The sequence below is a fragment of the Lineus longissimus genome, chromosome 1 (assembly GCF_910592395.1).
Source record: "Lineus longissimus chromosome 1, tnLinLong1.2, whole genome shotgun sequence".
In the NCBI taxonomy this organism is placed as follows: Eukaryota; Metazoa; Nemertea; class Pilidiophora; order Heteronemertea; family Lineidae; genus Lineus; species Lineus longissimus.
The window spans coordinates 960,058-984,109 of NC_088308.1; the positions used below are offsets into that span (position 1 = coordinate 960,058).

Below are 24,052 nucleotides of genomic sequence, written 5' to 3' on the forward strand. Positions count from 1 at the left end.
ACTGGCAAACGAAATCGGATACGCAATTTACTTTTTTACATGATATTTCGAAGACCGATAACAATCGTTATCAGTTGAAATCATTCCAAACTATTCCCATCCATTGAAGTTCTTTCGACATTTCATACATATGATCTCATAATACCATGAATCTTCCTTGCTACACTCCCTGGGGGGATTTTAGAAGTCCACCAATCATTCCCTGACGATGTCCATATGGCACGTATCAGCGATAAAAAGGATGATAGTTCAAAGATTACTCGGGAGAAAAATGTCTCCATAACAACCACAATATTTGAAAATGAACTTTTTGACACCATTAGAATGTTGGGGAAACTTACTTCGGTAGCAAAGGCAAATTCCGATGTATCTTTTAAGAAAAGCCGTGAGAATTAACCGAATACTTGCAGCGAACAGCCAAACATTGCCATCAGTTCTGTTTCAGAGACAAATACTGGTTCTGGAATCACCGACTTCGTGCCAGGAGGAGCAACACGAAAGAAGAATTGTCACTATGTCACCATCATAGCACTTATGACATCTGGATTGAAGCGAATTGTCACCAACTCCGATACATTTGACGCTATAAGAAAGTCCCATTTATCATCATGTTCTATGATCCAACGGAAATGTATACTTCTGGAGCCGGAAAGGCAATGCATCAAGTTATAGCAAGGTGATATGAATATCTGACAGTGGAAATCGTCAGGCAATCTATACTCTGCTCAATGGACATTTGTCGATCGGCCTGTCATGGCTTAATAACACTATACGATATGTCGAATGACACCCTTGAGTATAATACAGACGGCCTCCAAAACTCATTTTGAGACACCTGCACTGATGTTGTCAAGGCAATTGCGTTCTGGCTCTGAAATATCTGGATCGCAGAGAGGTTGGAATATATTCAAAGCTACCACCTTCTTTGCAAAAAGGGATAGGTACACCGAAGTTCTGACGGAGACGATGGAGAGGCTTCTCATTATCCTTTACAGTGACAAATGCTCACCTACATTCAGGGTCGGAAAGGGGAAACAGGTGTTTGATTCGTTTCGATGTAAGTTATTGTCTCGACAATGATAACTGACCACTAAGCTTATGAATTGGTGACACACGAGTAGGAGGCTATTTCCAGTTCTAAACGGATCTTCGAACGTTTTCCTAAATCATTCGACAAAAGTCCTGGACTAACATGCCATACCAAATGATGTTGACGTGGCAATTTGGTGTCCACTGCGCCTGAATGACGAGATCATTCAGGGACTGTCTGACAGCTGTGATTGTTGACCCGACGTCATGTCATGCCATACCAACTACAATTTTTAGCCTCCTACTAGTGAGAAGAATCAGACCTTGGTGATAACTTCTACTTGTTTCCTGCTGTCAGCCTGTTTACAACAGGACGGGTATGTTTACTCAGAAGGGGTAGCTGATCGCTTGCCACGTGTGTCACGCTAGTTGTTTTAGGACAGGCAAAAGCTTTACAGCTTGCCATTTATCCATGACCAGGCTGTCTCATCGTTAACGATGCTGTGATTGATGACACCTAGGGTCTAATGCAAGCAAATCAACCACAACAGTTCACTGTTATGATCAATTTACCACCATTAATCCGTCCAGCGACTCGTCTCGGAGGACAGCGCTTAGATGCACTCTGTCATTCATGCTAGCTAGGCCATTAACAGCAAGGTCATGTCAAATCGCTGCGCAAGGCAGCTCGAAATTTAGCACCCGGATGAAAAAAAAACTATGATCATATGATGCTCATCTTATAAGAATCATCCAATTGGGGAAAGTGAATGATCTGAGGAATGATTTACATTCAATAGTCGTCTTGGGAAATGTGTGGCTTGATCGCCGTCAACAATAAATGTTGTCCTTTAGTGCCAAATTGAGTGACACTTTGAAGGTTCTTGAAACGTCCGAATTTGGCAATGGATGCATAAATATTGATCTCTAAACAGTGATGATAAGGTAGGGGGTCCATTCCCGAGGTATAACTCATCGAGGTTGTTTCGTTTCCCTACCCGTCAGTTCAGAAAGGACAACAATACCAAAGTGGAAAGCGTATTGGCAACCATATGGTAACACATCGCTTTCTCTGCCGTCAGTTGCGATGTGATGCATTACATGGAGGCTTATTGAAGAGGTTTACGAAATGTACATATCTGTAGACCATAACCACCAAACGAACATTATTAGTAGGCCAACCCCTTTTTATATCACCTTTCTGAGTCACGCTGTGTCATCAGCACAGCAAATACATTGTTCAATACTTCGTGCCGAATCAACTCGTAGCGAATCTAATCGACGATGTGAACAAACATCGTTTATTTTCTCGATATTTTTATTTTATCTCAAAACAACAAAACGTTTTTGTTAGTTGATAAATGGACGATACCATTTTGAATAGAGTGCCAGCTAATTTCTTATTCAAACAGTTTTAATGATGATGCAGTCTTCACTTTAAGTTCATCTGTGAACACGATATAACGTTTGATAAGCAATGGATGGATCAAATACCAACTAATTTGTCAGGACATGTCAAACAATCAATGAGTGTGCATTAAGAGTTAGAGCCGATTAAATTGATGTCAGTAATTCGGATTTGTCTTCAAAGTCTTGCGCGGGTTCAGCAATCACAACGAAAGAGAAGCCTGCGTGACGGTGCTTATTGGATCGATGTCATCACTGGGCTCGCGGTGCTCCCTGCTTCATATTGGAGACACGCTCCCAGTCCTTCAAACCAGCACTCTCAAAGCCAAATGTTCCCGAACAGCGAGGCGGATAAAGCAGTCACGGAGTTTCCCGAGGGCTGATCCTGGTATAATTGGAAGTGATGTATGACTCTCTGGCAATAACAGGATAAAAGTGCAATAGTTGTTCCTGATTAAAAAGGCAATAATTTCTGGCTGGATAAGTTGATCAGAGAAAATTCAATGAAATATTTTTCACATATTAAGCGATCTGAACAATGTTGAATCGTCCTTTACTTGTGCATTGAGCGTGAATGCAATCGTTCCTGTTGTCAAATTAGACTCTTCACCTGTCGGATTCCTTACTATCTCCTAACGTCACTTTACGCATTCAAACTGGCCGCTAAAAAACAAACCAAATTTCAGTCGGAGGACATATTCAAGAACTTGAGCATCCCTGAGAAGTTGTTATGTGGACTAGTGGCGGGCGGTACAGCGCGGTGAGTCTCCTTCCCCCTTAAGATTTATTGCACCATTGTGTACAGTTTATATAGTAGACACTGTTTGTATTGCATTAATGTCTGCCTATTACTCTAGAACTGTAAATTATCACATGTCAATGTTGTCGATCGGATATTGTAGGGCTGGGCTATAACAATTGTAGATATGTTGGAAATGTTGTGTTTTATTAGTGCAAATGATATGTTACCTTTGTTGTAAGCGACCATTGTATAGCTTATTCATGCGTGATCACACGCTTTTTATAACCTTGAACAGTGACGCGAGAAAGATCATCTCCAACTAAGGCAAACGTCACAACTGGTGTAAGTTGGTTGTGATAAGCGCCTTCGAAAATTTCAGTCTTTGCTCAAAGCGCTTCTTCTGCAAAGAATATTTTACCGCCTGCTCCTCAGCAAAAAAGGCAACGTTTGGACGTACAATTTATGGGACGGGACTCCGCAATCACCTTCTATAATTCTTGGCTGTTGCTTTGCAGAGAAAACGATGTACAAATGCTCCCCATCAATGCAGCCAGACAACCTGTCTCGCCTGAAAAATTTAATTTTCCTTTTTCGAATCGTAATCAGATTTCAGTAGTCAAATTATAAAACTAAAACCCGGGCACTTAAGGCAGCACCACCAGCATTACAAAGATGTATTTACGTTCTAAAAAATCTTATTTGTATTTCTGATGAGGAACTATTTAATCGTATTTGGCATTTAATTGAATTTTGGAAAAAATACGACTTTGCTCGCTGAATTTTATATTAAGACTCTTAGTAGTAGAGTCACATACAAACAAGGGGACCTCTTACTATCCATCATTCGCATGTTCGGATTTCATTCAAATTTGTTCTGAATATGCAAGGAGCTGCATAAAGTAGACCATCCAAGGAACATCTGCGAAGTGAGAAAAGAGTTGAACAGGATCGACTTGGTTTTCTTTCCGTGGCATCTATCTCAAAATAGCCCCTATAATGCGGAAGTCATCGGCAAACTGAACTAGCAGGCTTATACGTTTTATGGTTGCTACGCATTTTTGTAATTTCGAGAATCATTCATGATGTTTTATATTATCCTCGCACCGTAATTAAAATCTCCGAAGAGCTTTTACTTCCTAATAACCTACTTTTAGGGGATATTGCAGCTTCTTCGTCACTAATTTCTGTTTGCACGCTTCAATAAGAACCTACCATTGATTCGTTCAAAAGTAGCATCGTGATAAATACAGCACTTCTTCTGAAAAAGGATGGCCACTTCATGTATTTACAAATGAATAATCATGCAGTAGATTCTGCTGATCCAACTTTTAGTTGTTGACAAAGAAAGATCTTAAGTTTGCTTGCATATTACCGCGTGTTCTTCATCGGAGATATACCATACGATTCTTAGTTCAGATCGTATTCTGTTTCGTATATACATTTATGCTTAGGCTGGAGTTACACAGGGTTCACGTTGTCACAAGTCATGATTCACTTGTCACGAGTCAACTGACTTAGGCTTGAAATCACGATGTAAGGGTGAAAAGTGACCTCGGGAATCGTATGATTCAAGAGTACAATGACATTTTATAAATGTGTCATGGTCTTTTGTTACAAAAAGTTTCAAGAAGAAAATGTGGTGTTGTGTTGTGTAACACGGAAGCATTGATGAGTTGATCCTTTTTATCTTTATATTTCTATATATGAATGAAAATGACATAACCGTTGATGTGTGGAATAGCAGAAGAATCGGAAGTGATAATGTAGTTATTCTTTCCCACATACGTGGTGCATGGGGCGTCGACTTTATATTCGATATCATCAGATTACGGACGGCTTATCACTACAGTCCCAGTTGTGACGGATGGTGATAACGTACACTGACAGGTTATTGTCTGAGAGCGAGGAGAATTTTCAAATATGGTCACTTATCCACAGTTTTATCACACTTTATGAAAGTGTGCGTGTTGAATTATGATGTTAGTTTTGATAGGTTGGTTAGGTTCAATATTGTATCTGAAGATAGTGTTTATTGGATGGAGAGAGTTTGTTTTTAAAAGGATGAAATGTACTTCCTCCAACACAGGGAAAACGTTGGTGTCAAACTCTCGACAAAGAATCGGTGCATCGAGGAATGAGTTTGCTTGTTTAAAAACTAACTATGACTATCTGATAGTGATCCTCATTCCACAAAGTTGACATTCTCTGTGAACAATCCTATCCCAGAGAGCAATCTTTTTCATTTTTGCCCCCGAGCATTATCGAGCATGACTTTTTGACATTTCTGCTCTCTACTTAAGGATATGAACACGCTTTGAATAAAGAGCTGCAATGTAAACAGTCATACAGGATACAAACATTGTCAATTGTCATTGGACATAAGGAATGATTTATGAAAGAGCAATATCATGATATTCATCGCTCATATACCAGGAAGTTATAAGACGTATACCCGAACAATCATTGATGACGATGTTGTACTATTCCACCAGTTTGCTTGAAGTATCCGTGAACTCTGTTTACGTCATTTGTACAACATATAGCATTTGGTAGATACACAGCAATAATGCTGCCCGATGAATAATAAAGACATGTTTGACTGCTCCAACAGCAGCATTCTAGATCGGTTGTTACTTTTGTGCCAAGTATCGTGGCTTTTCTTCCCGATTTGCAAGTGATTAAGGTTCCCATGCTATCTCCGCATTACCACTGACAAACAATTCGCCTTCTAATCCGGGCATCCGACAAATGACACTTTACATACATTCCGTCTCCGTTCCTTATCTTGTCAATCAGTGCTCAAGGTATGATAATGATGGCATTTATTACTCTCCGTGAGATGCCTCTATGTGTAAATCACCAGTCTTATTCTCATCAACCGACCATGTGGTTGCACTAGTACAAATACTTAGCAGGCAGTTGGCGGGGAATCGAATCGGATCGAATCACCACTTACAAATGTGACTTCGGATATCAATGGCGGTGTTATTCGGGTTAAACGTTTTCAATCGTGATTCATCGTAATTATCTTCACTAATAACTTGTTTGGCAATCGTATGGTTGAAGTTTAGGTCATATTTTGATAAAACAGAGTTCTCAATGAAACCTGTTGAAATGTAACTCTGAATTTCATCAAAATTCAAACTTTACGCGTGTAAGCCGGAGATGAGCACGAGAGATGGACTGATGTTCACTCTCTCTGCCTGCTACTGAACAGTACAGTTCATCATAGTTAATCAACTTCCAGTATTCTGTGTTTGTCACAAAAGAAGGTGAAATAAGGTTGCAAGTGCAATCAAAGATAAAAATAAGGACAATTCAATCAATGGAATGAATTTCTTTCCATTCGTAGGCACAGTATGGCTGCGCAAAATATGCCGTCCATTTTTTGCGATACCGCAGCAAATTGTCATGCGCAAATAGACAGAGGCGCTTCAGCGCGGCGGTGATTTAATGCCATCTTGACGCCGACAAACATGTTGGTAAGATGCAGTGCTTTCTGTAGCATCTCATGACGTGTCATTGCTATGTTTTCTTGTTTTAGTGCGCCTAGCAATGATTGGAAATCAGTGGTTCCTCGGCCGAGTGTGCATTTTGGTGGCAAGCGGCTCTCCTGTGCCAGGTAATACTCAATGTTGTTTAGGAGGCGAGGAGGGCGGCACAGTGTTATAATTGACGTTGGTAAACTTCCAACTTGATGTCACCTTCCCATTTACGCATGAAGAAGCAGTGACGAAACATCTCGAGTTATGATCGGGTTACCCCTCATTGGTGTTGCCATGCTACATGTGACACGGCCTCCTGTTGTGGCTAATCGTGCAGAACAGTATTTGTATCGCGAACACGTATACAGTGTTTTTTTCATATCATTCTGGCTAAATGTACTAGTTGAACTCAGGAATGTGATCAGATCACATTTACCACATAATAGTAGTGTTACACAACACAAGATTATCCTTATAGTAAGCCTAACCAAAGCTGTGTCATGAACTTGAGATATTTTTAGAACTTGCAAGTCCCTCCACCCACCCTTTCTGATGTATTAATTTCATCTTCATAAACTTTAATTTCATTTCAGGAGCCCGTGAATATAATCAATTTTTAATTGCTTTTGAGAATTAATTGGTTAATGTCTGTCGGTTAGAAACAGATTTGCCTGAAACCCAAGAAATTATCATTATGACGTAAACATGGCAAAATAGTGGTGAATGAGTGGCCTATAGCATCCGTCATGATCAAAGCGAAGTTAAATGTTGGTTCTACTGTTAATCTCATATCATCACAATTCTTTTTTCTTAATGTTTTGCACCAACGTGTTGGATTTTTCTCCCTACTCACATCGATATTGAAAAGCCCCGTTAGCACCTTTTCTGGTCTGATGTACAAGCAGGGATTTCGGAGGATGTGGATGATGTAAAATCATTTTATCACCACGCCATGGCAAAAATAACTTAGACTTTTAGTTAACATGGAACTACATGTGTAGGGAATTGAACATTGGTGTTTAGATATAGACGACCTTTGACTGTTGAACCCCTCCCATGAATGATGTGATTGGAAGTTGATTGGTTTTGTATTGACATATTTAGTAGAGTAGTCCACAACTATGAACATGTCCCTGCTTCCATCAATATAAATACTTGTATGACTATATGTGGAACAACTCAGTTTGCTATGGATATCATTTTTATTGCCATTTTTGTATAACCGTATATCAATCTCCATTGTCATTCTCACATGAGGTAAGTTGTTTGAAAGGTGTTAACTGAAATAAATATGACAAACTGTATTGATTGAGATAGGATGACACTGTAAGAAAGTTGAATAAAACAAACGTCAAATGTGTCTCACGTTATCGACTTTTGACTTTGCTCTAAATTTATAAAAAATTTAGAAACAAAAAGCTGTGAAAAAGCGGTACACTTGGCGAATAAATGACACTGATGCGACATTAACCCTTTGTCGTTACAGGTTTGTCCAGGGGTCCCAGTACAGTATGTCGGACCTGCGAAAGACGCCGCCGTCTTCGAGAGGGTGCCTCTTCACAAACTTTGAAGATGTCCAGGTAAGCCTGTACTTGGTTTTATAACGCATAATTCAAGAGTCTTCAACATTTGATGCACTTTCATAATAAATTACACATCAACTGACAAAAAGTCGGCGAATTCTTTCGTTGGAGGGAATCAGAGAAAATCATCATTTCAGAGTCGTAGACTTGTTCGTTTTTCGTCTGTTTTCTTGATTTTTCCAACCATTCGCAATGACCACGCATACCATGCACTGAGACAGACACTGATCGCCGACTATGTCATCATAACATGGTCTGCCTCAGCCACGCGCGACCATCGCAGGACGTAACACATCACGATTGGCAATTACCACCACCCGACTTTTCATAACCATCGCATCGATCAATATTATGCGTTCTAAGATAATCACTGGATAATGTTACTGGGGTCCCATGGGATGAGGAGGCGAATCACTTTTATGAGAAATTGAAGGCGAAACCTTGTAAGCGTTTCTCTTTTGCAAAGTTCTGATGAAATCAACATCCACCTGTAACAACCTGTACTACAAGTAGGTTGCTTTCACACAATTCCTAATAGAATCCACTATTGCACCTGTATCTCCAACAGGACGTCAACGGCGCCATCATCCGGGTAATTTTCAAAGAGTATGCCCATTTAACTGATTTTAACTGCATGCTTGCATTCCTCAGGGACAGAGATAAATCTTATCGTGTTCGCTGCTCAGATTTATCAGTGATGTTAAGTGACGCCGTCTTATCCTGAGTTGGAAGATGATTCTTTAACGACTTCTCATCGTGTACACATTTGATTTATTCCTTTACACAATTCCTAGAGACAAGAATATGCAATTCAACTTCCCTCTGGTGTGTATTCTGAAGGGAAAACCCCAGTGTTTCCTGTATCTCCTGATATCAGTGTACAACAGTTAGTTTTTTCGTGTGGTTGGATGACTTAATGGTAAAACCGGTACAATGGATTTGTACAAATACGGACTTGGCTTGGCTGACCTCTTGTCACTAAACCATAGTAGTGTGATCACTAATGGTAATGTTACACAACCCTGGGCAGCCGGTGTCATAGTTGACCAGCTTTGGTTGACATCGTAAAAGAGCATTGGTTAGGTCTCTCTTGAGGATAATCTAGTGTTGTGCAACACCACTATCTTTTGGTAAATGTAATCTGGTCACATTCTTGAGTTCAACTGAGTACCTTTGGCCAGAACGATATGAAAAACACTTTGTCACTGGGAAATAATGGTAAATTTATCCTTGTTTACGTCTGCGTGAAGCTTTCTTATAAAAAGATATATTTTCTACACAAATATATTAATTTTGCCATCAGCTTTCCATTCGGCCAGCTACCCTGCACAGCCATCGTTGAGATTGCATACTAGCTCACCAAATACTGTGTAAACACACTCGAGCAGGCTACGAATGTGGTTAAGATGACAATACCAATAAGGCCCAATAGCTCCATAGGGAGGATGGAAGCAGTACACGAGGAGAGGCAATAAGACCAAGGAACAATTACCACAATAATGCCCACCGACGCAAACCTTTATTAAAGTATGATGTGGACTTTATTACTGCGATTAAGAGCAGAGCAAGCCAATAGAAAGTAATGGTTGGTAGTAATATACAGGGTGACCCAAAGTGAGGATCACAGTTTCACAAGGACCATTCAAATCCCCTACATACATGTGTATTTCTTGATACGAGACATATAACATTCTCCTAAAGCAAGCGTATCACTGTCATTTCAAGTAAGCAAGTACTTCGGTCCTACAACTTACCTGGCCACAAATGCAATGAAAACCTTTTTCATTCACTCTTCTTAACTTCAACTTATTCTATTGCACTAATGTCAGCCTATTGCTCTAGAACTGTATCACATGTCAATGTTGTCGATCGGATATTGTAGGGCTGGGCTATAACAATAATTGTAGATATGTTGGAAATGTTGTGTTTTATTAGTGCAAATGATCACTCTTTCTTTCTTAACTTCAGCTCACAGATGAAGAGCGTATCTACCTCAATGCGGCGGCCATGGGTGACCAGGGCGTGGTACGCACGTCCTTGGAGGAGAGCGAGAGCCTCCTTAACGTCAACTGTGTGGATTACATGGGAAGAAACGCCCTCCACCTGGCGGTGGACGCGGAGGATATGGAGTGCATCGAGTTGATATTGGATAAGTTAAACTTTGATGGGATCGAGGAGGCATTATTACACACTATTAGTAAAGGGAGTACTAAAATTGTGAAAGTGGTCATAGAACACCCGGCCTACATGGCTGGTGAGGAAAAGTTCAAACGAATGGGGGCAAAAGACGCGTTTTTTAGAACAGAGGAAAAAAGTCAATTCTCACCGGATATTACTCCGCTCATATTAGCTGCGCAATACAATAATCATGAAATCATTCAAATGTTTTTATCTCGGAATCATACCATAGAAAAACCCCATGCAATATCTTGTGCGTGCTCGGATTGTGTCACGAAACAGAACTATGACTCTCTTAAGAGATCAAGGTCACGGCTGAACGCCTACAGGGCGTTGGCTAGTCCTGCTTATATGGCTTTATCCAGTCCCGATCCTATAATGACCACGTTTGAACTCAGGCAAGAGATGATGAAGTTATCCGAAGTTGAAAAGGAATTTAAGGTAGGGCTGATTTGATTTCTCATTTCAGTCATTCAACGACATCAAGTTGAATTATGTGACCATCAGTAATTATCCTCTTTACACTTCCATTTGCATGATCGAAGCACTCACAGTGACCTTATTAGTATCAGAGTCTTTCAAGTCTTTAAAGGCTCTGTTAGTATTCACATTTAGGGTCACTCTGAGTGTTTGGTTCACACCTCATCAACCCGATTCAACAGAGGCATTTGATCTTTATTGCCGTATTTTGGGAAGCCCTGGTATTTCTCACTGTTTTTCCTAGAAATCCGACCAGTCCGGGAAAAGTCTGACTTTTGTCGGATAAATTAGGAAAAAGTTGGAGAAACCGTTAAGAAGTCGGGAAAACCCTCCTACTCGTGATACAAACGCCAGTGTTAACTCAGCTAAGCGTTATCTCCTACTTGTGGCCAGATATCTAACCCTTCAGATTCCACCTTCACCATGATCACTGTTTATTGTATTTCCTCTTGCACAAGTCCAATATCACCCATACGTCTCAACACTGTTTACTCATGTTCTGTGTTATTCCAATATCGTTTTTGATGCCTTTTTACTAATGATATCGTAATGCAAGTAGTTCTCGTCTCAACAACGCTCGATAGTTCTATCATAGTGTTTTACCTCCGTTGTGGCGCGGATTTCAGTAGTTCCTCCTCAGATATGAGGAAGCCCTTCAGATCTGAGGAGTCTCTTCAGTAGCGTACACGACTGAACGAGGGGTTCACTTGATTGATATTAAAGCTTTATATATGTAGAAAGAGTACGTGACGCTGGTTGAGCAGTGTATGAACTTTGCCTGCGAGATGATGGACCTCTGTCGTGGGACCCAGGAGGTGGAGGCGGTGCTGAGTGAGAGTCACGTGAACCAAGCCACGGGGAGGCGGCTACCGCTTGCGAGGTTACAGATGGCCATCCGATATGAGGAAAAGAAGGTGTGTATGTGTAGAGGTTCAAAGGGGTCATGCAACGCTAGGTGTGGTCTTATCTTGGTTTTTATGTGTCAAGCGTCCTTTGAGTACCGGATTCTGTGAAGAAAATCTTCCATCACAACGGAACGCAGGAACCCGGGACTCAAGAGAGAAACCCCCTTTTCAAAATCTGAAGGCACCCTCCATATGAACTACGTGTAATTCTTCCAAAATGAAGAACTTGGGACGAATGTGGCCTGAAATAAGTCATATTTGTCAACTGCGCTCCACACACCAACGATTATTGACTAACAATTCTAATTTTATCGTCATTGTGCGAAATAAGCGAGCTGCTATCACCGTAGCTCCGAAAACTCCGAAGCTGCAAAAGCGTTCAATGGAATCCATTCAAAATGATGCGGAGTCTTTAATAAGAACTGATCAAAGTAATGATTTTGACAGTTTTTCAATAAAGTAACAAGTCGAGACAATTTCTGTGCTTTGCCCATGTTATTCTGGGCCCATGGGTTATAATCCCTCCCCTCCACCACCGCTCAATTGGAAAAGGTTTTCTTGAATAGTCTGACCTGCCATCGATTTATGGTGACGGTCAAGGTGAATTCAGTTGATGTCATTGGTAGATCCATCAATGTGACCTTGATAGACTCAGATTTCAATTTCAATATTCACTCTACCTTCGGAACATGAGCAAAACATCAATGCAGTGAATTATTCATTCCTATTGACGGCTGAATCAGTAATCGGACGAGTTGAGACTCAAAATCACACAGCTCGAAACTTCTCCGAGATGATCAAGATTATCCGAGTTGTTGACCTCCAGCCAACCTCCAGCCAAGCTTCCTTCCTGAACGCCTCTCAACTGGACATAAATGCCTCATCATCTGCTGGGTTTTTGCCGCCCGATGTCGTGTCATTCCTGCTTTGACTATTGCCTAGACTGTCAAGCTGCGAAATGACGGAAGACGAAGTTACATGGTAGCTCACCTCCAGTTTACTTTCCTTGTAAGCCGCTCAGGAGTTGCACTATTTTTGCAACAACTCGACAAAAGATATTTCACTTTAGCTCAGGCTAGTGTTCTTACATATATCTTTAGAATTGCCAATTCTGTCCTTTTTCTTCCAGTTTGTCGCTCACCCGAATTGCCAGCAACATTTGACCAATATATGGTATGGTCCTGAGATGGGCTTCCTTCAATCGTCTCATCTACTCAAGAGGGTTGGCTTTATACTGGGATTCGTTCCTCTCGTACCGTTCATGTGCCTCATTTACCTGTTCGCCCCAGATTCCAAGGTAAAGCAGTTTAGTTGAGTGATATGGCGAGAACAAAACAATTTTGAATTTTTCACTATCCATCCAATCTCTGGTAATATAAGCATGTATTTTTCGAGAAGATTATAAAACTGCACCTTCTTCCGTTTTATTACGATAAAGCGGAACAAATCACGTCGAAATGGGTTTTAAGTCGCATGTCATCAAAAATCACTCGCTGGTGGCGCTGCTGGCATCTTTTGGTGTCACCGTGACTTCCTACCCGCTGTGGACGGGCGAAGTTTTCCAGTTATTACTTGTCTTTTCAGTTAGGATCCTGGATGCGCTGTCCCGTTACGAAATTCATCACCCACACGATTTCCCATCTGTGCTTCCTCATTCTGCTCGCTGCTGCCACCTTTCGGCTGGAAGAGAAATACACGCCCGTCATGTCCACCAATGACTTTCAAAGTGAACGCTATGCCCATCTGTCGCTAAGAGAGAAGACGGACAGTCTCATGAAGGAGACACTCCGTCCAGCCAATACACTCATCACCCATGTACAAATATGCATTATGTTCTGGATATTAGGTAAGATGTTCACTTTGGCTTAAGCAACAGGTGCCATGTTTGACTCATGGGCCCTTTTTGGAACATGACAATGAGGGTATCATTTCCACAGCCACAAAGTTGGCATTTGAGGAATATACTCTTGCAAAATGACACTTTGAAATAAACAGATTCTTATCCAAGTCCACATGTAAGATGTAAATATAACGTGGATCTTCTTCTTTACGCACTAAGAGGAGTTTTCTCTTATGATGTGCGTGTATTCCTCTGCTAGGTGGGGCAATATTCGGATGAAAACGGGTCCTGTCTATTTTCAGGTTTATTATGGAGTGAATGCAAACAGATCTACACATCAGGTGTCCGCGACTACGTGTACGACTACTATAACTTCATGGACTTCACCATCCTCTCTCTGTATCTCGCCTCATACGTCCTCCGCTTCATCGTCGATCATTGGGTGAAGGAAGCAGACGAGTATTACAACGGGACGAGTATAGCAAGGGAGGCACTGCTGAATAGGAACTTCACGAATTTTAATAACTTGGTCCAATATATAAAATCGACGAAGTTTGGGGATAAGAACTATTTCATGAATGCGTGTAAGTATCTGTCTTACAATTCTATTGCAAAGTATCCAATTTGTAATCTCTTTATTTCAACTTCGTCGAGCTTCTTCTTTGTCAAAAAGCTTCATGCATATGCATGTAGTTTGACACTTAGTTATTAGAAGAAACAAAGCTTCTGTCTGAGCATTGAGGTCCAATGGCCATAAGCCTTCACTGTTGATGACGATGACTTAGTTGGGTTTTAAGTTGCTTAAGAATCTTATACGCTGACCATTTCTCACAAACGGCAGCAATTCTTTGCCATTTACAAATATATCTCTGTTATCCTCTTTCTCGTCATTTCAAGCTCGCTTTGAGTGGAAGCCTAACGATCCGGAGATAGTTAGTGACATTCTCTTTGCTGTGGCGAATGTGTTAAGCTTCGCACGAACTACCTACCTCATGCCAGCATTCGAGGTGCTCGGACCCCTACAGATCTCCTTCGCAAGAATGATAGGCGATATTACCCGATTCATGGTCTTATTCATTTTGGTAAGTATGCTAACCCGGTTGTTCTTTGCACACAAGAGATATCATAGAGGTATTTCGAGAAGATGGTCAAAAGCCATTTCGAGGGATTTATTGACAATAACATAAGGCCATGAAAAAGTCGTAAGGACAACTACGTTCGGTGCTTCACATTGGCTTATTAGTTTTGTCGAACTTTCTTGTATCAAAACAAAACATGTAGAGGGCTACGTACAGTAGTTATCAAATGTGTTCCACAATTTTCACAACAAATTGACCACCATCTTGCACCAGGCTTTAATCCTTTGGTTTTTCTTTGGAATTTATCTGTTCGTGCATAGCAGACCCAAATGTAAGCATGTAAAATTGAATCATATGGGTCAATCCATCTCTTACAAATCAAATGTTTACAGCTGACGGGTTTTTTTCGGGGCCACCCGATATATTGATATAACTTACTATATCACATTTGCTTTCCAGGTATTGTTCGCTTTCATGGTTGGTCTCCACAACCTGTACTGGTACTATGGCACACAGGAGCTGCCCATCCCGGGGGAAAACGGCACGGTCAGGCCTATACCGGCATCTGAGGCATTTGAAGGGTATGTGCCTTCAGTTTTGATAATCGTTGTGAAATCAGAGAACTCAGTTATGAATAAAGAACAGTATTTTGATATTGTTGGTTCAAATTATTAGGAGTCTAGAAATACATAAAAAAGCAATTTGTCTTGACTGAGATTTGAACCGTAGCATTTAACATCGGTTTCATTGTGTTCATTGCACACGCTATATCGAAATTAAAAAGATTGCACGATACCAATTCTTGCACTTAGCAACTTTAGAATCGCTCCCGTCTGACTCTCTAAAGAATTATTTAGAGGGCCAGGCATGTGCGTCTCATGTAGTGCTCGAGCTATCGATCATTCGAGTTTTCAGCACTGCCTGAGAAATCCATTTCCTGCTTGATCCCTTTACGCACGTTGTCTCTTAGTTTTAAGTGATGTCGTTCGCATGTTAGTACCTCGTCAACCATGCCTGCTATGTTGAAACTATTGTGGCTGGGTAGAAACTTTAAGGTATATCTTCGACACTTTTAAAGGTCTAGAAGCAGAAATCGTCTTTTTGGACTCTTACGTCAGAACATCGAGTTGGTATGGTTCGCCGACCAATACTGACGGACTGCCATCATCTAACCTTGTGCATATTTCGGCCATTTTTTGTAAGAATATGCAATTGCTGTAGAGGTACACAAGAGGTACACAAGTTAGGTACGATTCTGTTAGCCCTGGTGGTGACAAGGCGAACTATTCCAAATGTACCATCATTGCTTTGTTTTTCAATTGATGTGAATACACTAAAATTCCGTAACACTCACTGAAATAGGAATAGGCAAATTATCTTGATTTCACTTTCATCGCAATCTACATCGAAATGATTCCAACATTCCAAGAATCACCTGTGAAAAGCATTCTACCTTTAGGTGTGGATAAAATGCTCGGTGTCATAGTGCTCACCAGTACCTCAAACTAGGCCTAAACCTTCCATGCTTCTCATACTTCTACTTTGTGTCACCTTTTATTTTCGGCCCACTTCTATTAACATCTTTAATTATCGGCCTCGATGTCTCTTATCAGGATACTTTCATATTGCTATTAAGATAACCGAACGGATAATACTCATTCTAGTTCATTCCTTCTTCAATTTCTTGTATCTTAACGCTTTCGTACTGACCACCGCTTGTGAAATAATGCTCAAGAATATATGGCTCTCTGCATCAAGGCTCGTGACAGTGGTCCTCGATATAAAGTATTTCGAAATTATCAGCTTTCAATGTAAAGTTATGTAAATCTGCTGAACGTTATAATGAAACACATTCAAAATAGGCTAACATCTAAATATTGTAAAAAAACTGCTTAATGAAGCTTTAAGATGCATGATATTATGATACAAGAGTATAAATTGTCAATTACACACAGGCAAGTGCAAAGCAGTTCATAACTTCTGATATTCCGGGCAAATTCTATTGTTCACTTTGAGCTCACCATCAAAATCGCCTGTGGAATTGAATCAGTAACGTAATTTTGTTGCCAATAAGTTTTGATGTATTCAAAGTTTCCAGTCAGCCTCTCCGCGCTTTCTATGTCACTCTACACTCTTGAAATATATCTTTTTGAGCTTTTGAAAAACACTTCAAGTGGTTTACGGTGCGCTTAAATACGCCAGCTTTAAATATTTTTCAGTGAAGTTGAAAATGAGGTTTTCAGAAGCTCAAAAGCCTTCAGGTGTGTTCATTTCCCAAAAAATTAAGATTGCAAAAACCTTTAAATGTTTACCAAAAGCTCAGAACCTTTATTCATAACAGTGTACACCTACCCACCTAGTTTTCCACTGAGAATACTGGTACTCAAACGTTCTTTTCCCTTCTTTATACATCCAGGAGTGGAACCAAACCGCGGCCGGTCTCCCAGATTGCGTCGAGGTGGGGAAGGTAACTAAACCAAACTGAAAAACTCTAGTTGTTTTTGCCTGATTTCATACAAATCTCTCCAGATTTGAAAAATGTCTTGAGCCTGATGAAAGCAATGTGATGTTGAATCATTTCCCCTCGATTTGCGAAGAAACTGTATCCTAAAACACATCACGGCCATATTGGAATAGTCGATGTAATGCTGAATGCTGCAATGCATCATGACAAACTTCGAAAGTGTGAACATGTAGTTTTGCTCCTATTTCAACGAGTGTCTACGGGACTTCTGATTTTCATATAATGACATATGATGGAGTCCTTTCAGAAGTTTTCGATATTCTGAAAGCCAAATTACTAAGAGTTAAAAAGCCATCTTCACAAACATGAAATAAACCAACACATATGCACAGCATAGAACACCACTAAATGGTATTCACAAATACAGACAAATGGCATGTATTTGCTTCAGGGGTATGGTAACAGTAGTTGTCAATATTGTGACCGTGGTCGCATGCCATCGTCCATGCATGATCCTACACGTATCTTTATTGTCACATCTTGTAATCTTGTACAAATATGAAGTTGTAGTATCACGTGCTTATAATTTCTTATTCTCTTGATATTTCAGCCTGCAACACACATTGTTCAGTCTGTTTTGGTCGATGTTTGGCCAGATTCCCATCAGCAGTATTCCCGTGAGGCATCCATCAGGTCAGTATTAAAGTGCTTTTCATATCATCCTGGCCAACGGCACTGAGTTGAACTCAGGAATATGTGACCAGATCACATTTACCAAAAGATATTGGTATTGCACAACGCTAGATTATCCTTAGGGTAGGCCTAACCAGAGTCTTTCTATACAAGACTCTGGCCTAACCAAAGCTCCTTCACGGTGTCAACTCAAGCCGGTCAACTATGACACCGGCTGCCCAGGGCTGTGTAACATTACTATTTGTAATCACACTATTACAGTTTAGTGACAAGAGGTCTGCCAAGCACCTTTGGCCAAATCTGTCTGAAAAACATTTTACCATGTAATGAATCCAGGAGCTCATCCAACCTAAACCAGGCTATGAACATGAGGGCTTCCTCTCTTTTGAAACTCCACTCGTGTGAAATACCACTGGGTTCTGCATCCCACTCCTGTTGTCCTTGGTTTGGAGATTGGGATTCCATTTCTCCTCCTGCCAGACAGCTGATTCTGTAGATGAAACCAACTTTCATACATAAGCTAATGGACCATCAAAACATTTTGATACTGTCGTCCTCTTTACCAGATATCCCCATGCTTGCCGAGGATCGTGATGGTCGTGGGAAGTACGAGGACGGCATGCCCCAGCCAAACAGCAGCACGTATATCGTGGAGGCAGTGGGCATGTTTCTCTTCGCCATCTATCATGTTATCATCATCATCGTACTCGTCAACATGCTTATTGCTATGATGAGCCATTCATTTGAGGATATACAGGTGAGAAATCGGGATATAACGAAGTATTTGAGCCTTAACGGTCAAAGCAAGATCGGATGGTGTGAGCTGGGAACCGCGAAACTGCTTGGTTCATAGGCGTTGGATTAATTCTTATGTCATTCTTTGGCTTGGCTATTGCAACCCACCATGGAGCCTATGGAACTTGGGATACCACAACTATTTCTTAGAGGTATGATTCCACTGACGAGCGTTGTCCCGCTTTTTTACTTTCTTTTCTTTTCCAGGGTGACTGTGATGTAGAATGGAAGTTCGCCCGCACCAAGTTGTGGATGAACTACATCGATGACGGGAGTACCTTGCCTGCGCCCTTCAACCTCCTTCCCACCTACAAGACCTTCAAGTATGCATGGCGCTGGCTGAAGAGAGTGGTGAGCAACAGTCCCGATACACTGCTTGACCAGGAAAGACAAAGGAACCAGACATTCATGAGGGTAAGTCCACGAGTTATCAGAAATCGCCTGAAGCATCTGACCCATGTCGTCAGCTATACGTATGTGTCGTATATGGTACCAGTGCGCAATCTCTCTAATAAACTCCCAGTCAGCTTTCACCGTACACCACGTCACGCCCGATCAAACAAAACCATTCGCTTAATGAGTAGATGTCTCCTAATTGATTAGCCTCCAACACAACATGATTGATAGTCACTCGACTAATTAGAGTCATAATGATAATTCTTAATGCATGGATAATGTCGTTAAAACGGCGTAAAATCGTTTTGAGCAATTTGGCCGCAATCTCGTTCCATCATCAGTGAAAAGCTCTCAAACTATAACTCCAGTGTTTGGTGCCTTGATCAAAAGACAGCATCATACGATTCTTGATATAAGGTCCCGCCTAGTTCGAGGTTGATTGGCGAGTGCAGGGTTCCCATCCCGCCGTATGTCAGCCGCTCATTAGACAAGCAGTGTGGGTTATTCTAAATTTATATATCATCAATGGCTTAATATAACATAGTGGTGAATAAGTTTTGAAGAACCATATATAAATGGATTCCTTGAAATTTGGAATCGGTGTGATTTGTGCTGATCGATGCTTGAATCATTGCAGGCCCGCGTATCTCGTCTAAAGAGGAGGCGTGATAATGTCTGCAAGGACATGGACTTGGAGGCCCAGGACCAGTCGTATGTTGATATCATGCAGAGGTTGGTGAGAAGGTACTTGTTCAAGCGGGAGAGAGAGCAGGACGCTGAAGGTACGGACATGCAGCCATTTACTCAATTCATGCAATTATGAAAGCATCCATGTGAGAGAGCTGGTCATCCAGTACAATGAGCGTCATCACAGCCTCCTAACCATTGCCAAGAAGAAAAAGCTGAGGTGGTTCGGCCATATCACGAGAGCCAAGGGAATGCTGGCAAATACCATCTTGCAGACACAGTTATCTGTCGATGCGTCCATCCAGAGAGAATTTGGATGGACGACGTGAAGCACTGGACTGGAAGAAAGACCAGTGACCTGATCCGCCTCGCCAGGGACAGGACCGTATGGTGCCGCATCGTTCATGGTACAGGGTCGCCCAACTGGCCGCATGGCTGCGGGACATGATGACGATGATAATGAAAGCAAAATGAACCGAAATTTACAAACAAATATCATAACTACACGTAGATATGTTTCAACATTTCATGTGGTAAACCTTTGTTTCAGTCTACCCGTTCTCAGAGCGAGTGAAGGATGGCATCACCATGCGGACAGATGATATGATCGAAGCTCAAGAGTTCTCTCCCTCGTCACCGCCAACCACCATATATGAAGAGGATGAGGGAGCAGGCAGGGCAGCCAGGAGGGCGCCCATACCAGGTGAAGTGCTGCAACAGCTGCGGGGAGTCCTGACACGGCGCACACTCGTTGTGTCTTTCCTTCAATGTTCGCGTTGATGCATCAATGATAACGTGGTGACGATGCATCAGAGAATCTCGGAACCATTTGAAAACGGTTGCCAAAATGCCTACAGTCCCGACTCAACAATACGAGCAGCTGTTAACTGTTTATCGCTTCATGATCATTTGATGTTGTAATTTATGGAGGAATCTCGTCTTCCTTCCTTGAATGAGTTCGTGTCTAGAGTTTCGATTCTACGTTCCACGATGTGTGATGAGTCCATGGGTTAATAACAGCGGGCCAGTCTAGGTACTTTTGAGAGAATCCGGTAACTCTAACAGAATTGCATTGAATAGAATAATCTAACCATGCGTTTCCTTGCAGATATGGACGCCGACGAGGCCCCACCATCGACGCGCCGCACACCGACTCTCCTCACTCCAGATGGCGCCGGCGGTGGACAGACCGGTGGCGGCCTGCAACGCAAGCCATCTATTCGACGATCAGGGCACAGCAGGCGACGTTCCTCCATCAACGGACAGCAACCCAATGTTCAAGTTCTATCTATTCCCCAACTAGATGCAATCCAACGGACCCAGAAACTGCTGGATGTCCGGCTGCAGCATCTTCAGAGTGCGACAGATTCGGCCGGGTATCAAGCAGCGAACAAGCGCGTTATGGACGACATAGAACACATCCGTTCTCTCCTGTCGGAAAACCAAAAGGCAATGTACAGTATTGTCAAAGCAGTTTCCACAATACAGGAAGAGATCCATGGTCTCATGTACAACTTAGGGCAGTGGTTCTCGGCGCAGAGTGAACTTACCAAACTCAATAAAGAGAAGGAGGCAGATAAACCGGGAGGTACGTAGTGTTACGCGCGACTCTGCCGCAACCTCCGCAAACCACCTGTATTGAAATATGCAATCTGATGAGCCTTCCAACTGCGCGTCAAACTTATTATTCATAACCCAGAGAAATCCATCTCAGGAACTTGGTCTGCTGTTATTCAGATAATGTTAGATGGTCGTCCAGAGGTGGTTGCCCAGTCTTAGCATGTTGCGTCATCTAATTTGCCACAGACCTACATGTACATGTATTGTATATAAACGGACCTTTTGTACATATAGTATATGTAGGTTCATGGATCTATACTCACCTTTCTCACTACGTTTCGGTAGCTGCCTGATATGTCTAGTACAGCGGTACAAGCATCAGAAATAGCATATCGTAGATTATTTTGAAGTCATACACCGTATGATTTGAATACATCATGCACCCATTTTAGTTGCTTGCTTGCTTGTTTGTGGCTGCTTTGTACAATACACGCTTCTTATAGTGCAAGGATTACTTGTTACGATTTGAGCTGGTGGCAGGGTACCGAGGGCACGAGATTGCCTGTTTCTTGTTCCTGGAACATGCTACATTTCCCACTGAAATGTGCTCCTGCGGCTGGGAATGGCTACTGAGCCAGCTGTGAGGGCTTGCCAGCTACCACTAGTAGAGCACTTACGTGAAGAAATGGAGAAATCGAGAAATCCTTGGAAAACTTTTATCCGAAATTGCCATTTCTCGACTAAGTGGCTGTGCCACAGTACGGTTCCCCCCTGCCTCGGTAGCAAATCGTATCGGTATATCTCCGGCTTAAAGCATGCAGCATGCCTCGTAACTCGCGCTCCTATTTCATTCTAGGCGTCACCAAGACAGTCCATCTTCAAGTTGTGGATAAGAAGAAAAAAGATAAAGATAAAGATTAAATCGCTGTATTGAAATCGGATCCTGAAGTCAGACGAATAATAACCTCTATAGTTTGGACTAATAACCCTGGTTTTTATCTTGAAGACTTTAACAGTGGTTAAATGTTACTCTCGGCCAGATTCAGTGACAGTGGTTACTTAATAGTATGCATGTGAATTTGGTTTAAACTGAACACTATGGCTTTTTTACGGCTCCACCTATCTGACTTAGTGAAGCTACTGCGTCAGCCCCAGTCATGCGTGTAGTGTAACGCCAAAGGTTGGCGCCAACTCCTTCTGCCATGACAGATTCCCAAGGTTACTTTACGACGGATGCATGTACTGACATTTTGTCTGAGCTTCGCCTGTAATCGGGGTCGGAATGTTTAAAGTCGGGAGTCGAGGGTCATATATTCACAACCCATGCATTTTTGCATTCTTTGGTTGAAGGGAGGCGTAAAATACCAAAACTTTCCGCGTCCGTTGTCGCAGTTGCATACAACTCAGATTCAAATATAAACAAAGCAAAATTGACAGACCGTTGCATGCATGAGGAGCTTGACAATGCCACACTGCATGGTTTTGTGTTATTGTTTAGGAAGTGACTATTTGGCAAGCCCGGCTCACCAAACAGCGCCTTTTTCTGCCCAAGATGGAGAGCCGAACTCATGCATATTCAACCATCCAGGAGCTTATTATCATTTGTGGCAACACGGTCAGCAACACCGGAGTTACAGTGAAACGCCTTTAGAAATGCACACTAATGCATTTAACATGTTTATCAGTTAAATCACGTTTATGACTTTTTTGTAAATCCATACAGTCATGTACATGTACATGCTTCTTCATGGATTATTGACCAAAACCCGAGTTTGGTAACAGAAATTGAATCGAGAGCGGGAAGTCGGCCATTGTTAAATATGCGCATATAAATTCGAATATGACGTCACTGCTCTCTGATTGGCCAACATGTTGTAACCTCTCCGGCTCGCCAAAGAGGGTAGTATTTTTGCCCTGTTTGGCAAGCCCGGCTTGCCGAACAGGGTGGCTTTTTAGTGCTGTTTGGCAAGCGGCTCTCCAAACAGAACAAAAAAAGATGCCTGTTTGGCGAGCGGCTTGCCAAATAGACCCGGCCTATTGTTTATTGAATAAGGGTAGGTCCAATGATGTTGGCGCTACCTACGTCTAGTTAGTTGTCATATGTGTTCGTGAATAACTACAGCGCTTGTTGTAGTATCACACCATTTTGGCCAGGTTCGTGTGTAGTTTAGGCTTCTTGGTTGGAATAAGTGTTTTTCAGATAGATCAGCCAAAGGTACTTGGCTGACCTCTTGTCACTAAACTGTAACAGTGTGATCACAAATAGTAATGTTACACAGCCCTGGGCAGCCGGTGTCATAGTTGACCGGCTTTATTGACACTGTGAAAGAGAATTGATCAGGCCTACCCCAACTAGTGTTGTGCAACACCACTATCTTTGAGCAAAAGTGATCTGGTCAGATTCCTGAGTTCAACTGAGTACCTTTGGCCAGAACAGTAATGAAAACTACTATAGGCCTATACTGCACGGTTTTTCTTGCCATAACCTCAGTCTCTGTACTGTCTGAACGCACAGTTTTCATGGATCTCATGTAATAGGTCTGGCCAAATATATTTTGAGAAACGCAATTTTAGATGGGACCACACACAGGAGCTGGGTGTACATAGTTGGTGGTCTACAGGGGTTTTATGTTGTCAGTCAAAGAACAGACTCCGGTATCACTCCGAACAGTGCCGATGCATGATCGGGACATCTATTAGTGACTTGGGTAACTTAATCTAGTCCACCT

The 24,052-nt window shown here is 41.8% G+C and overlaps 1 protein-coding gene across 1 annotated transcript in view; it reads left to right on the top strand.

Annotated features, from left to right (window-relative positions):
* The window catches only part of LOC135497360 (short transient receptor potential channel 7-like), an 81,692-nt gene extending 58,878 nt beyond the window's left edge, over nt 1-22,814 (top strand). Inside the window, exons 3-17 of the mRNA XM_064787195.1 lie at nt 8,150-8,243; nt 10,215-10,865; nt 11,642-11,818; nt 12,939-13,106; nt 13,394-13,655; nt 13,952-14,233; nt 14,547-14,731; nt 15,188-15,309; nt 17,803-17,885; nt 18,452-18,642; nt 18,888-19,094; nt 19,714-19,858; nt 20,314-20,466; nt 20,872-21,351; nt 22,180-22,814. Coding sequence (XP_064643265.1) covers nt 8,150-8,243; nt 10,215-10,865; nt 11,642-11,818; nt 12,939-13,106; nt 13,394-13,655; nt 13,952-14,233; nt 14,547-14,731; nt 15,188-15,309; nt 17,803-17,885; nt 18,452-18,642; nt 18,888-19,094; nt 19,714-19,858; nt 20,314-20,466; nt 20,872-21,351; nt 22,180-22,244 — 3,265 coding nt within the window. The 3' untranslated portion in view covers nt 22,245-22,814. The remainder of the gene's footprint in view (nt 1-8,149; nt 8,244-10,214; nt 10,866-11,641; nt 11,819-12,938; nt 13,107-13,393; nt 13,656-13,951; nt 14,234-14,546; nt 14,732-15,187; nt 15,310-17,802; nt 17,886-18,451; nt 18,643-18,887; nt 19,095-19,713; nt 19,859-20,313; nt 20,467-20,871; nt 21,352-22,179) is intronic.
* Nucleotides 22,815-24,052: the final 1,238 nt, after the last annotated feature.